The following is a 17,142-nucleotide window of genomic DNA, read 5'->3' on the forward strand; positions in this document are numbered from 1 at the left end:
ATTAGGCAAATTAGCATAGGCACCCCGGCCCTGATGGGAGGCAGGAGAGGAGACACCCAACAGCATATTAAATATTACATAGACAATGAGACAGACCCTCAAAATACCCCAAATAACATCTCTCACCACCTAGGTGGACGTTAGCAGTATGATGGTGTGTATGTCTTTGTGTGTGTTTGAGTGTGTGTGTGTTTGAGTGTGAGTGTGTGTGAGTGGGCGCTTGTGTGTGTGTGAGCGTGTGTGTGTGTTGGCGCATGTGTATGAGCGCGCCTGTGTGTGCGTGTGTGGGCGCGCGTGCTCGTGTGTGTGTGTGTGTGTGTGTGGTTGTGTATGTGTGTGTGTGGGCGTGTGTGTGTGTGTGCGTGTGTGTTTGTGTGAAAGAGGGCACATGAGGCCAGGTCTACTTCAGGTTTGTCAGTTAACCTTGGGGATATTGGTCAGACACCAATCAGAATAGTGTCCTGTGATACAGCTATAAACAGCCATCTGTATATCTGTTGTACAGTACTCATGCAGATGGCTGTAGAAAGCTTTCCTCCCCTTTTATGTCTTCCCCAGGCTGTAGTGAAGGAGGTCTGAGAGAAGGACTTCAGTGTGTGTGGGCCTTAGTTTGGACTAAGCAAACATGACTATAATGGTGTGTGTGTGTGTGTGTGTGTGTGTGTGTGTGTGTGTGTGTGTGTGTGTGTGTGTGTGTGTGTGTGTGTGTGTGTGTGCGCTTTGAAGCTGGTTTTTCGGGGAGCTAAGAGGACTTGAGGACAGCCTGCAACCATCAGTATACACAGACACACAGGATGGAACCTGACTCAGGGTTGGAGCTTACAGGGCTGCCAGCGGGTTGATGCAGCTTGGCTTGGATATCAGTGGCAGGCAGCATGAGCTGATTTTAGAGGTGTGTGAATGTGTTTTATTTTTTTTGTGTGCATTTGTTAAACTCAATGCACAAAGCTTCTCTGAAACGAGTTGATCATAGTGGTACAAATAGTGGACTGTACTGAATAATGTGTCTAGTCCACCAGCACAGACCCTGTCTAATACACACCAAAAACAAATGGTTCTATATAGTGCCAAGTAAGGGTTATTTGGCTTGTAATTATAGCGGAACACTTTCTGGTTCTGCATTGAACCTTTTTTTTGAAGGTTCTATAAAGAAACATGAAGGTTCTAAATGGAACCTGTATAGAGCCATTAAAAAAGGTTATATATTACACCTTAAAAGGGTTACGCTATGTTTATAACCGTTTTTGGGGCTACATGTATAAAGAACCTTTTTTAGGGTTATTTATAGAACCTTTAAGGTGAATGGTTCTACAAAGAAAATGTCTCAATCTCATATGTTCTTTGTAGAACCGTACATGTTTTTTTTATTCTGGTTTAATGCAATATTATATTGTACCACAGAGACAGACAGACAGACAGACAGACAGACAGACAGACAGACAGACAGACAGACAGACAGACAGACAGACAGACAGACAGACAGACAGACAGACAGACAGACAGACAGACAGACAGACAGACAGACAGACAGACAGACAGACAGACAGACAGACAGACCTCCAAAGCTCACCTCCGCTTCAAGAGGAACCAATGTTGCATGAAAGCAATAGACGCCTTCATCTCGATTTGAGGAGATATTTGTGCTCTGAGTAACGCCTGATTTCCTGTAGATTGGAAATAAATTGATGAGGATTTGTGTGGATCAGCTGCCCAGTGTGAATGAAGACTGGTCTTCTCTCAAGCTTGAGGAAACAGAGTTAATCTTCAACAGTGGTTTAATACAGAGTTCCTCCTCTGTCAGACCTGGGACGGGGGAATAATCTTCTACAGAGGTTTAATACAGAGATCCTCCTCTGTCAGACCTGGGACGGGGGAATAATCTTCTACAGAGGTTTAATACAGAGATCCTCCTCTGTCAGACCTGGGATAGAGGGATAATCTTCTACGGAGGTTTAATACAGAGTTCCTCCTCTGTCAGACCTGGGATAGACTGTGTTAAAGGATAAAGAGCATAGGAGATGGATAGAAGACTTATTAAACCTTGTAGAAATATATATTCACATTGTTATGGCTATTTTCTCTATCCCTTCCTCACCCTTTCAATATGACTTCATGGTGGTATCATGGTTGAATACCGACCAGGCATGCAGGGTACGTGCCCAGGGGTCCTGACCTCCAGTGGGCCCCCTTTGATTTTGTGAGTCACTCTCACTCAGATATTACAAGTCAAAATGTGTAGAATTTTAGGAAATTAGCTTTAAAACTGAAAAAAATATACACTGCTCAAAAAAATAAAGGGAACACTTAAACAACATAATGTAACTCCAAGTCAATCACACTTCTGTGAAATCAAACTGTCCACTTAGGAAGCAACACTGATTGACAATAAATTGCACATGCTGTTGTGCAAATGGAATAGACAACCGGTTGAAATTATTGGCAATTAGCAAGACACCCCCAATAAAGGAGTGGTTCTGCAGGTGGGGACCACAGACCACTTCTCAGTTCCTATGCTTCCTGGCTGATGTTTTGGTCACTTTTGAATGCTGGCGGTGCTTTCACTCTAGTGGTAGCATGAGACGGAGTCTATAACCCACACAAGTGGCTCAGGTAGTGCAGCTCATCCAGGAAGGCACATCAATGCGAGCTGTGGCAAGATGGTTTGCTGTGTCTGTCAGCATAGTGTCCAGAGCATGGAGGTGCTACCAGGAGACAGGCCAGTACATCAGGAGACGTGGAGGAGGCCGTAGGAGGGCAACAACCCAGCAGCAGGACCGCTACCTCCGCCTTTGTGCAAGGAGGAGCAGGAGAAGCACTGCCAGAGCCCTGCAAAATGACCTCCAGCAGGCCACAAATGTGCATGTGTCTGCTCAAACGGTCAGAAACAGACTCCATGAGGGTGGTATGAGGGCCCGACATCCACAGGTGGGGGTTGTGCTTACAGCCCAACATCGTGCAGGACGTTTGGCATTTGCCAGAGAACACCAAGATTGGCAAATTCGCCACTGGCGCCCTGTGCTCTTCACAGATGAAAGCAGGTTCACACTGAGCAGGTGACAGACGTGACAGAGTCTGGAGACGCCGTGGAGAACGTTCTGCTGCCTGCAACATCCTCCAGCATGACCGGTTTGGCGGTGGGTCAGTCATGGTGTGGGGTGGCATTTCTTTGGGGGGCCGCACAGCCCTCCATGTGCTCGCCAGAGGTAGCCTGACTGCCATTAGGTACCGAGATGAGATCCTCAGACCCCTTGTGAGACCATATGCTGGTGCGGTTGGCCCTGGGTTCCTCCTAATGCAAGACAATGCTAGACCTCATGTGGCTGGAGTGTGTCAGCAGTTCCTGCAAGAAGAAGGCATTGATGCTATGGACTGGCCCGCCCGTTCCCCAGACCTGAATCCAATTGAGCACATCTGGGACATCATGTCTTGCTCCATCCACCAACGCCACGTTGCACCACAGACTGTCCAGGAGTTGGCGGATGCTTTAGTCCAGGTCTGGGAGGAGATCCCTCAGGAGACCATCCGCCACCTCATCAGGAGCATGCCCAGGCATTGTAGGGAGGTCATACAGGCACGTGGAGGCCACACACACTACTGAGCCTCATTTTGCCTTGTTTTAAGGACATTACATCAAAGTTGGATCAGCCTGTAGTGTGGTTTTCCACTTTAATTTTGAGTGTGACTCCAAATCCAGACCTCCATGGGTTGATAAATTAGATTTCCGTTGATTATTTTTGTGTGATTTTGTTGGCAGCACATTCAACTATGTAAAGAAAAAAGTATTTAATAAGATTATTTATTTCATTCAGATCTAGGATGTGTTGTTTAAGTGTTCCCTTTATTTTTTTGAGCAGTATATTTCGCCCCATGGCAAAATGGGTGGAAGATCAGTTAATGAGCTGTAAAACTGAAAAAAGAAATTACATTAAAAAAATCTGTGCCCCATGGCAAAATTAGTGGAATTACATGAAATGTGTAATAAAATTGCAGAATATTCTCTCCGCACCATGGCAAAATGTGTAGAATTTCAGGAAATTGCAAGGCGTGTGGAGGGAGTTCACTACAACTTGATGTTCTGGTGCCTCGTGGCAGTTCAACATGTTGATTGGGGACCACTTTGCTGAGGAATGTGATTGTATATTTGTATTATATTGTATTCAGTAAATTGTGTCGACAAAAACAGACCTTTGTCTCAATGGAAATATAACTAATACAATTAATTTCCACGTATTGTACCCAGGTGACATGTTGTGATTATTGGCACCATTCTCCTCTAATGAGGGTTACGTTATGCCTGACACTAGTGAGACGCAGCTGCTTCAGGCACATGTACATTTTTCCACTGGTTTACACAGGAATGTGTGTGTGTGTGTGTGTGTGTGTGTGTGTGTGTGTGTGTGTGTATCTAACGCTGACACGTACAGAAATAGACCATTGGAACCCATGGCTGGACTCCTAGAAAATAGGTATAATTTTACAATTACAGACTCCATTGATTTTAGGTTCAGCCTAATGCGTCTAAGAGAAATATCCCTATATACTGTGGTGTGTATAAGTGAGCTTGCAGACAGCCATGGCATTACTCCTAACTCTGTGAAAGGGACTAGAGGGAGCCTGCAGCGTTGGGTTGTTTATGACATTAAACACTGTCATTCTCAGCCATTTGGCTGCGAAATCGGAGATAATGACACATTTTTACCCGGAATCAGTCAATTACTTTTCTCATTGCTTTTCGCATTTGCAATATACTCCCTCTGAATGACGGCAAGCAGTCTTTTTCCACAATAAATATATATTCAATGAATCATTTGATATTTACTGAGGGCCTGTATTTGGCAGCACTCCAGTGTGGATCCCCACAATGCCTGCTTACTCATCTGTGTGTATTAAAATGCTTTTTACTATAAACTGAAAAATTACAAAATACGTACATTATAAATTATGTTTTGTACAGATACACTATATATACAGCAGTATGTGGACACTCCTTCAAATTAGTGGATTCAGCTATTTCAGCCACACCCTTTGCTGACAGTTTTATAAAATCAAGCACACAGCCATGCAATCTCCATAGACAAACATTGGAAGTAGAATGGCCTTATTGAAGAGCTCAGTAACTTTCAACTTGGCACTGTCATAGGATGCCACTTTTCCAACAAGTCAGTTTGTCAAATGTATGCCCTGCTAGAGCTGTCCCGGTCAACTGTAAGTGCTCTTATTGTGAAATGGAAACCCTAACCCTAACCATAACTGTCTCTGGAAGCAGCGTCAGCACAAGAACTGTCCATTGGGAGCTTCATGAAATGGGTTTCCATGGACAAACATGGACAAACTAAGATCACCATGTGCCAAGTGTTGGCTGAAGTGGTGTAAAGCTCACCCCCATTGGACTCTGGAGCAGTGGAAACGTGTTCTCTGGAGTGATGAATCACGTTTCACCAACTGGCAGTCCAGCGGATTAATCTGGGTTTGGCTGATGCCAGGAGAACGCTACCTGCCCCAATGCATAGTGCCAGCTGTAAGTTAGGTGGAGGAGGGATATTGGTCTGGGGCTGTTTTTCATGGTTTGGGCTCGGTAGCTTATTTCCAATGAAGGGAAATCTTACGGTTACAGCGTACAATGAATTCTAGACGATTCTGTGCTTCCAACTTTGTGGAAAACCGTTCCTGTTTCAGCATAACAATGCCCATGTGCTCTTGTGGCAATGGGCAATGTTCCAACATCTAGTGGAAAGCCTTCCCAGAAGAGTGGAAGCTGTTATAGCAGCAAAGGGGGGACCAACTCCATATTAATGCCCATGATTTTGGAATGAGATGTTCGACAACCACGTGTCCACATATATTTTTTAAGTGTATTTAGCAGATGTTATTGCGGGTGTAGCGAAAATCTTGTGTTCCTAGCTCCAACAGTGCAGTAATATCTAACAATACACAACAATACACATGTAGGTATTACAGACTGGGTCAGGGAGAGGTGGAAAATATCCGTGAAGACACTTGCCAGCTGGTCAGCGCATGCTCAAAGTACACGTCCTGGTAATCCGTCTGGCTCTGCAGTCTTGTGAATGTTAACTTGTCTACAGGTTTTACTCACATCGGCTACGGAGAGTGTGATCACACAGTCGACCTGAACAGCTGGTGCTCTTATCCATGGTTCAGTGTTGTTTGCCTCAAAGTGAGCAAAGAAGGCATTTAGCTCATCTGCAAGACTGTGTAGATCGTGGCTGGGTTTACCTTTGTAATCTGTAATAGTTTGCAAGCCCTGTCACATCCGAAGAGAGTAGGATTTGATCTGTATTACCTTGTGTCACTCATATATTTGTTAGTCATTTTGAAGCTGCAAAAGTGGCCTACTCTAATGTTGAGGTGATTCCATATCCCTCATGTATTTAATTCTAGGCTATAGGCTATATTAAGATTCTGTAACGAGGGTCGTACCAAGGGGACCAAGGCACGGCGTGTAAAGTGCTCATATTTTACTTGAATGAAACACTAAATCAAAACAATAAAAACGACCGTCAACAGGTCCGTCAAGTTACAAGGAACAAAACAGAAAACAACTACCCACAAAACCCAAAGAAAAAACAGACTTCCTAAGTATGGCTTCCAATCAGAGACAACGAAAGACACCTGCCTCTGATTGGAAACCATACCCGGCCAAAACATAGAAAATAAAACATAGAAATAGAAATCTAGAAAAAACCCACATATAAACAGAAAACCCCAAACCACCCAAAACAACCCACCTGTCACGCCCTGACCACTCTACTATGGCAGATGACCTCTTACAAGGGTCAGTACGTGACAGTACACCCTCCTCCAAAGGTGCAGACCCCGACTGCACCTAACCAAAAACCAACAAAAACAACCCCAAACACAAAGGGAGGGAAAGGAGGGTGATAAACGTCTATGGCGGCTCATGTGCTACACCCAGACCCTTCCTCTCCCTCCGATCCTCCAGCAACGGAGGTGGCTCCGGCTCAGGGCGTAACCCCCGTTCTGCCCGCAGATCCTTCTGCTTCTGTAACCCTGGCCGGTGGATCATTATCGGAGGAATCGGACTGTAGATCCTTACCGGAAGCTGTGTGCTGTAGACCACCGCTGGAGGATCTGGGCTGCAGGCCGCCGCTGGAGGATCTGGGCTATGGATTATCACTGGAGGCTTCGTGCCATGGATTATCACTGGAGGCTTCGGACCATTGATCATCACTGGAGGCTTCCTACGGGGAGCTGGAACCGGTCTCACCGGACTGGGAACCGAGTGCTCAAAGCAGGCACCGGCCGTACTGGGCTATTGAGGCGAACTGGAGGGAGAGTGTGGGAAGCAGGCACAGGACTTCCTGGATTCTGGAGGCACACTGGAGGGAGAGCGAGAGGAGCAGGCACTGGACGTACTGGATTATGGAGGCGTACCGGAGAGAGAGTGCGAGAGGCAGGCATATGCTCACCACAATAAGCACGGGGAGTTGGCCCAGGGCTCACCCCTGGCCCAGCCAAACTACCCGTGTGCCCCCCCCCATAGGCAAACCCCAACTTAAATATGATCTCCAATTAGAGACAACGAAAGACACCTGCCTCTGATTGGAAACCATACCTGGCCAAAACATAGAAAACAAATCATAGAAATCTAGAAAAAAAACACATAGAAACAGAAAACCCAAAACCACCCAAAACAACCCACCTGTCACGCCCTGACCACTCTACTATGGCAGATGACCTCTTACAAGGGTCAGGACGTGACAGTAGGTGGTGGGGGGGGGGGTGTAATGTCACACTCTGACCTAGGAGAGCTGTGTTTTCTCTGTTTAGTTAGGTCGGGGTGTGATAGGTGGGTGGGCATTCTATATTTTTGTGTCTATGTTTAGTTCTTGTTTTTCTATGTCTATGTTGGGTTTTGGGATGATCTCCAATTAGAGGCAGCTGGTTCGTGTTGTCTCTAATTGGAGATCATATTTAAGTTGGGGTTTGTCTATGGGGGTTTATGGGTAGTTGTTTTCTGTTTTGTTCCTTGTAACCTGACGGAACTGTTGACGGTCATTTTGTTGTTTTGATTTAGTGTTTCATTAAAGTAAATTATGAGCACTTCACACGCCGCGCCTTGGGTCCCCTTTGTACGACCCTCGTTACAGATTCATATCTAAGAGCCCTCCAAACTATGTGCTAATGATCATGTATTTAGACTAATTCATCTAACTGTTGTAGTTTTTGGTTCTTCATTAAATAATTGGCTGCCATCAAATAAATATTATTTTTATTTTCAAATAACTAGCATATATTTAAATATCTTCAAATATTATTTGGTTTTCTGAGAGGTATTCAAAATAATTCCAAACATTATTTGTTTTTCTTAGACCTCTATTTGAATATCAAATAAAATAGTTAAAATAAAAGAGCCTTAGTTTAAGCTCTTTAAAAAAACTACATTTGACTAATTATTTTCTGCCCAGGTATGGTGTGCGTGTGCGTGTGCGCGTGCACGTGCATGTGTGTGCGTGTGCGCATGCGTGTGCGTGTGTGTGAGTGTGTGTTTTTACATTCCCGTCAACCTCAGCAGTATATACGGGGCCTACACTGTACGGTACAATGATGAACCACTGATGACTCCATTACTCCCCTGGTATTTCTCATTTCATAAAGCTGCTCCATGACAACACTTCTAATATCCCCTCCCTAATCTCCTCCTATAAAGACATGCAGAGGCTGAGAAACGAGTTCATCCGGAGCGAGGGAGAGGAGAGATAAATCAGAGATGGAGGTGAAGGAGATTGTCAATGACCGAGCCGCCCTCCCTGCTCAATAGCCATGATCTATGGCAATGCAAATCAATGCATACTATTAGACAGGGTAAGATGGAGGGGGCAGGGGTGAGAAATTGGACCGAGTTAACAACCGAGTTAACAACCGAGGGGAGGAGATGTCGCCAGGGAAATATCATGGCGGGCGTTTGAAACAAAAGCTTTGATAAAGACAGCAGAAGTTTTTCCATTATAATGAGCTGGCAGTCGCTCAGATCAGAACTAAACTGTACAGTATAATGATGAGTACTACACTGTACAGTACAATGATGAAGTATTACATTGTACACAGTATAATGATTAAGAACTACACTACAGTACGATGATGAAGAACTACACTGTACAGTACAATGATTAAGAACTACACTGTACAGTATAATGATGAAGTACTACATTGTACAGTATAATGATTAAGAACTACACTGTACAGTATAATGATGAAGTACTACATTGTACACAGTATAATGATTAAGAACTACACTGTACAGTACGATGATGAATAACTACACTGCACAGTATAATGCATTCATTTCAAAGAGGAGTTTCGCTTTTGTTTTTCTACTGTGCCTGGATATGAACTCAATGGAAAACTTTACATTTAAAAGTCCTTTACGTATGCTTCCCCTTTAATACTGAAGATTTTCTAGTAAGGCAATAGGAAATGTAAGATTGTGTATGAAATGTCATATTTTCAATTTTATATATTTCATTGTTCTCTGACCTCATTGTTCTATCAAATAGCGGAAAAAACGTAATATTGAAACTAATTATCTTATTCGTCTGTGTGTTTTTGTCCACTTCCTGTTTGTGTCCGTGTGTTTGTACCTGTGTTTCTGTTTCTCCTTTCTTTTGTGTATTTTGTTTTGTTCTTCCCCCATGTGTTTGGCCCATGAAGCAGACGACAGATGACATGGTGTCTTCGGCAGAGTGTTCCAGTGATGACGAGGACCTGGAGGAGTGTGACTCTGGCCGTGCAGGTGGGCTAGGTTAGTTTCCCTCTGCTTGCTCTCACGCTGCTCTATCTCTCACTCCATGCACACCTGAGGATCAAGCACTGCATCCTATAAAGCATCGTAACCCCATGGACACACAAAGTGTAACTTCCAAAGATAGAAACCCAAAAAACAAATTATGGCAAGACTGGAGATTTTTTACGTTAAAATCTGACTGAATTACAGAAAACATAATACATAGCAAAGTGGAAAATAGTGAAATCTGTCATGGACTATTCACATTATAAAATCATATATGTTGCTTTCAAAAACAATATAAAACATATTAGTTTGATGAGTTACACTTGCCCATGGGGTCGTGTTAACATGGTCACCAAAACACACGCAAATGTTGTCCTCTCAGCGTTGAATGAGAGAGAGAGAAAAAAGACACAGTTAGTGTGAAGATGTGCCATGTTCTCTGTGTTGATGCTTCAAAATGTATCATACCGTGTTTGTGTCCAGTGCTCTATCCATGTGGCACTGTCCTGACTTGCATTTTGACTCATGATACATTTTGAGATTCTCTTCTTAAAGATTTGCTTTCAGTGAAATTACTGCGTGACTAGATATCTAGCAGGAATTAAAGCATTGGCTCATTTACGTGTGTTTGTATTTCCTTTTTAAATGTTTTCATATTTGGAGGCTTGCACTGTAAAACATTTAATAGAGAAGAGATATCATCACATTTCTGTGTACAGGGCTGTTGTTTTTTTTGTGTTTTTTTTGCTTCAAGGTGAACATGTTATCCTGCTGTCTTTTTCCAAACCAAATATGAAAAATACAATATTGAGCTAACTTAGACGTTCCTCTGAGCTTTTTGAGAGAACTTGGGATTTGCCTTATCTTGTTTGGATAAAATCTGAAAAGCCAGCTCTCTGTCACGGAACTGTGTGTACCACAACACCAACATGGAACTGTGTGTACCTTTTAACCTTAACTGTTTACTTCCCAAAGAAAAATGAAAATGTTAAAGCAAGTTTTGATATAAGCCAGTTAGTCCATCAACATGTCCTATAGCTTCAGTTATTTACATGAATGACCCATGGACACTACAGATATACTGTAAGCCAGTTAGTCCATCAATATGTCCTATAGCTTCAGTTATTTACATGAACGACCCATGGACACTACAGATATACTGTAAGCCAGTTAGTCCATCAATATGCCCTATAGCATCAGTTATTTACATGAATGACCAATGGACACTACAGATATACTGTAAGCCAGTTAGTCCATCAATATGTCCTATAGCATCAGTTATTTACATGAATGACCCCACTTTTTTGAGCCACGCAAACTGAGTTTGATTTTATTGGCTGTTTAGTATGGCAGGGACAGCCACCTCAGGTACTGGCTGTTTAGTATGGCAGGGACACCCACCTCAGGTACTGGCTGTTTAGTATGGCAGGGACACCCACCTCAGGTACTGGCTGTTTAGTATGGCAGGGACACCCACCTCAGGTACTGGCTGTTTAGTATGGCAGGGACACCCACCTCAGGTACTGGCTGTTTAGTATGGCAGGGACACCCACCTCAGGTACTGGCTGTTTAGTATGGCAGGGACACCCACCTCAGGTACTGGCTGTTTAGTATGGCAGGGACACCCACCTCAGGAACTGGCTGTTTAGTATGGCAGGGACACCCACATCAGGTGCCCTATAGATTATTTTATTTGTGGCTCTAAATGAGGCCAATAGAGCAAGTGCCTTAATGTATTTCAGGTACATCACCTGGCATTGCTCAAATGACAGACGACTGAGAGACGGTTCCACATTGCTCAGGCCAAGGTGTTATCAGCACTACCTGATCGTCGTCCTCTGAGAGGTCAATTCCAATTCCTCCCAAAGTTCCTATGAGAGACAGCAGTGCTAAAGAGCCCATGTCTGATCTCTACTGTAGCCCTCTGAGCTCTCCAGGTCTCTGAGGACAGATATCATCAGGGCCCCAGTCATCCAATCATCATATGTTTACACAGAAATTCACACCATTCTAACCCCGACATCAGTTGACGTGGACAGCTGCATGCTACGTGGTCTCGCTATTTATTTTCCGTCATTTTCGTGAGTGAAGCATGTGGGGGATGTTTTTATTTTGAATACTTTCGTTTGACGTTTTGTTTGTGCAGGTCTCTTTTGTATGTTCGGTTCTCTTGCCTTCCGGTTTGTGTTTGTTTTGTTTTTGAGTCGGTGTCTTTATCTACCTGCCAATTATCTGAAATACGACATACCTGTCGTCTCGCCTCATCATGTGCAGCATGAATTTTCGGTGGTTGAAAAAATTGTTTTCCTCATCTCTTTTAGAGCCTTTGTTTCCATGAGGCTTTTTAGAGCAAACTTTCCCATGTTTTGATAATCAAAGCAAATAAAAAGGCAACAAAATATTTTCTTGTCATCGACTTTTTGGGCCTCAAGCAGGCAGCCATAACATCTAACTGAAGAAAGTTGTGAATTAAGAATGATATCTTTTTAACCTCCCTTCCTCCCTTCGTTCACTACCTACTTTCTTTTCCTCCTAAATCCCTCCCCCCTTCCTTGTCAAGCCATTCTGCATTTAAATTGGTTTCAATGAAGATGACAAAGATTATTTTATTGCCACAACAGTATATATGCTTTCCTCTTTTGAGTTGCAGTCATTTTGTGGCATGCATTAACAGTAGTGGCTAACTCAACCTCAACCCATCCTCTTCCGGGTCACCTCCCGGTGACCTCAATCCCTTCAAAGCGTGGACTCTAATTGGCTCCATCATGTGTGTCTGACCCTTGACCCCTAACCCTCCATTTAGACTAACTGGGCTGCTTTGTCTTCCGGTCACTTTGAGTTCGGCACCTATCTTTAGGGTCAACATTGCCTATTGCGACATCGTTTCTCTCTTTCTGTTCTGCACTCGTCTGTTTTTGTCTGTCTTTCTGTCCGTTTGTCTGTGTTTCTGTCTTGAGGCGTCGTCATGTGACTCTGTTCTCCGTTTGTAAAACTGTTTTGTATTCCCCCTTTCCCCTTAAAGGAATTCCATAAGAAAGATTCCACTGGTGACGATAATTACACACCTTTTAAACTAATAACATAGATTTTATTATTCGATAGGACATGGAATACCATCACACTCTAAACCTGCTATTCCAATGACAATTGCACGGTAGTGTTAATTTCCAGTACTCTCTACATACCACAATCTCAAACACCAAAGAAAATGCAGTCCCAGTGCAGAACTGCAGCAACAGAGATATGCACTGTGGGGCTATATTAATTATGCACTTTGGGGCCGTATATGTTGCTGTATACACAGTGTGGCTGATTAATTACAGAATATTTTGGCGTATATTCCGTAATTAAAACGGCGCATGACATCAGTCAAACTGTGCAAAAGTGAAACCGAAACTTCCCTTGACGGTTAAGAATAGGCATTCACTCTGAGTGGTTAAGGTTTGGGATAAAAATAATAATAAAAAAAAAATGTGTTCAGTCATCTCTCCGATGGTTACAACAACTATGTGTTTCACTCTGAAGACAAGAAAATGTAATTATCACATAGGAAAGTGCAATCTCTCTCCAGAGAACTTATTAGCTATGTGACTCATCCATCTGTCCACATATCTAAAGGTTCCCTTTCAGTCTGTAAACTTCTGTAAAAAATTCTATGGGGAGTCGCACTCTCGTGACTTCTGTTGAAGCATCTACAATGATGCCTGACAAGGCCAGTGAAATCCTCACCTCGCTGGAAGCCCCGCCTTCCACAGGTGATAAGCTTGAGGCTTGGATTCATCCCTTAAATTATTCCACTCTATACCTCGGTGTGAACAGGAATGATTCAGGCTACTCAAACAAACAATTTGAAAACAAGGCTGTCTTACGTTCCGCCAACTAAACTGTCCCAAAGTGGTAGAGCGTGTTCACCCCTGGATGTTGTGTGCTGAAGTTTGTACTTATTCTTTCAACTTTCCTAATCACAAACAATTAGTTATTCTTAAAATTGCTGGTGAAATAAGTACGATGGCTAACCCATAAGAGTCCAAGCCCTGTCTAAGCAGGGGGGCTCTGAGAGATTAAAGAAAGATCTGGAAACATTTTTTTTCTTCATGTATTTAACCCCTTTTTTGGCACTAAACAGTCTAAGCCTTGTCTAAGCGGGGGGTTCTACTAAACTATAGGGAATTGTTTTAAGCAGATCATATCAAGGATCATTTTGCTATTTGATTTTCAATTTTAATACCCATTGAAGTATATACAGTTGAAATACATTTAAACTCAGTTTTTCACAATTCCTGACATTTAATCCTAGTGAAACTTCCATGTCTAGGTCAGTCACTTTATTTTAAGAATGTGAAATGTCAGAATAATAGTAGAGAGAATGATTTATTTCAGCTTTTATTTCTTTCATCACATTCCCAGTGGGTCAGAAGTTTACACTCAAATAGTATTTGGTAGCATTGCCATTAAATTGTTTAACTTGGGTCAAACGTTTCGGGTAGCCTTCCACAAGCTTCCCACAATAAGTCAAGTGAATGTTGGCCCATTGCTCCTGACAGAGCTGGTGTAACTGAGTCAGGTTTGTAGGCCTCCTTGCTCACACTTTCTTTTTCAGTTCTGCCCACAAATTTTCTATGGGATTGAGGTCAGGGCTTTGTGATGGCCACTCCAATACCTTCACTTTGTTGTCCTTAAGCCATTTTGCCACAACTTTAGAAGTATGCTTGGGGTCATTTCCCATTTGGAAGACACGTTTGCGACCAAGCTTTATCTTCCTGACTGATGTCTTGAGATGTTGCTTCAATATATCCTCATAATTTTCCTGCCTCGTGATGCCATCTATTTTGTGAAATGCACCAGTCCCTCCTGCAGCAAATCACCCCCACAACATGATGCTGCCACGCCCGTGCTTCACGGTTGGGATGGTGTTCTTCGGATTGCAAGCCTCCCCCTTTTTCCTCCAAACATAACGATGGTCATTACGGCCAAATAGTTGTTTTTGTTTCATCAGACCAGAGGACATTTCTCCGAAAAGTACAATCTTTGTCCCCATGTGCAGTTGCAAACCGTAGTCTGGCTTTTTTATGGCGGTTTTGGAGCAGTGGCTTCTTCCTTGCTGAGCGGCCTTTCAGGTTATGTCAATATAGAACTCGTTTTACTGTGGATATAGATACTTTTGTACCTGTTTCCTCCAACAGCTTCACAAGGTCCTTTGCTGTTGTTCTGGGATTGATTTGCACTTTTCGCACCAAAGTACATTCATCTTTAGGAGACAGAATGCGTCTCCTTCCTGAGGGGTATGATGGCTGTGTGGTCCCATGGTGTTTATACTTGTGTGCTATTGTTTGTACAGATGAACGTGGTACCTTCAGGCATTTGGAAATTGCTCCCAAGGATGAACCAGACTTGTGGGGGTCTACAATTTTTTTCTGAGGTCTTGGCTGATTTCTTTACATTTTCCCATGATATCAAACAAAGAGGCACTGAGTTTGAAGGTAGGCCTTGAAATACATCCACAGGTAAACCTCCAATTGACTCAAATTATGTCAATTAGCCTATCAGAAGTTTCTAAAGCCATGACATAATTTTCTGGAATTTTCCAAGCTGTTTAAAATCTTTTACATCTAGGGGTTCCACTTGCGGAACGTTTCGACAACATCCGGTGAAATGGCAGAGCACGAAATAAATAAATATAATATTAGAAATATTTAACTTTCATACATTTACAAGTGCAAGACACCAAATTAAATCTTAACTTCTTGTTAATCTAGCCACCGTGTCAGATTTCAAAAAGGCTTTACGGCAAAAGCAAACCATGCTATTATCTGAGGACAGCACCCCATCAAACAAACACATGACAATCATAATTCAACCCGCCAGGCGTGACACAAAACTCAGAAATAACGATATAATTCATGCCTTACCTTTGAAGATCTTCTTCTGTTAACACTCTAATTTGTCCCATAAACATCATAAATGGTCCTTTTGTTCGATAAATTCTGTCGTTATATCTCCAAAATGTCCATTTATTTGGCACGTTTTATTCAGAAAAACACCGGTTCCAACTCGCGCAATTTGACTACAAAATATCTAATAAGTTACCTGTAATCTTGATCCAAACAATTCAAACTATTTTCCTAATACAACTTTAGGTATTTTTTAACGTAAATAATTGATAAAATTTAAGACGGGATAAACTGTGTTCAATATCGGACGAAAATAAAGTGGAGCAAGCTTTCAGGTCGTGCGCCCTTGCCACAACAGTACACTAGACTCGACCCTCGTTCTGAACTGCCGTACTTCTTCATTTCGCAGAAGAAAAACATCAACAAATTTCTAAAGACTGTTGACATCCAGTGGATGCGATAGGAACTGCAAGCAAGTGCCTTAGAAATCTAGATCCACATAGGAAACCCATTGAAAACACTGTCACCTCAAAAAAAAATCTTGGATGGTTTGTCCTCAGGGTTTCGCCTGCCAAATAAGTTCTGTTATACTCACAGACATAATTTCAACAGTTTTAAAAACTATAGTCTACCAATTATATGCATATCCTAGCTTCTGGGCCTGAGTAGCAGGCAGCTTACTTTGGGTACATTTTTCATCCAGTTGCCAAAATACTGCCCCCTAGCCCAAAGAAGTTAAGACCCTTGACTCAGTCTTTTGTTGAAGCACCTTTGGAAGCTATTACAGCCTTGAGTCTTCTTGGGTATGATGCTACAAGCTTGGCACACCTGTATGTGGGGAGTTTCTACAATTCTCCGCTCTGCAGATCCTCTCAAGCTTTGTCAAGTTGGGTGGGGAGCGTCGATGTACAGATATTTTCAGGTCTAGAGATGTTTGCGTCGATGCACAGCTATTTCCAGGTCTAGAGATGTTCGATCAGGTTAAAGTGCGGGCTCTGGCTGGGCCACTCAAGGACATTCAGAGACTTGTCCCGAAGCCACTCCTGCATTGTCTTGGTTGTGTGCTTAGGGTTGTTGTCCTGTTGGAAGGTGAACCTTCGCTCCGGTCTGTGATCCTTATAGCTCTAGAGCAGGTTTTCATCAAGGATCTCTCTGTACTCTGCTCCATTCATCTTTCCCTCGATCCAGACTAGTCTCAAAATTCAATCTTGGTCCCTGCCACTGAAAAACATTCCCACAGCATGATGCTGCCACCACCATGCTTCACCATAGGGATGGTTCCAGGTGTCCTCCTGATGTGACACATGGCATTCAGGCCAAACACTTCAATCTTGGTTTCTTCAGACCAGAGAATCTTGTTTCTCATGGTCTGAGAGTACTTTAGGTGCCATTTGGAAAACTCCAAGCTAGCTGTCATATTCCTTTTACTGAGGAGTGGCTTCCGTCTGGCCACTCTATCATAAAGACCTGCTTCATGGAGTG

General features: G+C 43.0%; 1 protein-coding gene across 1 annotated transcript in view; it reads left to right on the plus strand.

The window, feature by feature from the left end:
* LOC115161950 (neurexin-3a-like) overlaps positions 1 to 17,142 on the plus strand; it is a 739,824-nt gene that overhangs the window by 698,068 nt on the left and 24,614 nt on the right. Inside the window, exon 23 of the mRNA XM_029712804.1 lies at positions 9,691 to 9,772. Within this exon, the coding sequence (XP_029568664.1) occupies positions 9,691 to 9,772 (82 nt within the window). The remainder of the gene's footprint in view (positions 1 to 9,690; positions 9,773 to 17,142) is intronic.

Source organism: Salmo trutta, chromosome 25 (assembly GCF_901001165.1).
Source record: "Salmo trutta chromosome 25, fSalTru1.1, whole genome shotgun sequence".
In the NCBI taxonomy this organism is placed as follows: Eukaryota; Metazoa; Chordata; class Actinopteri; order Salmoniformes; family Salmonidae; genus Salmo; species Salmo trutta.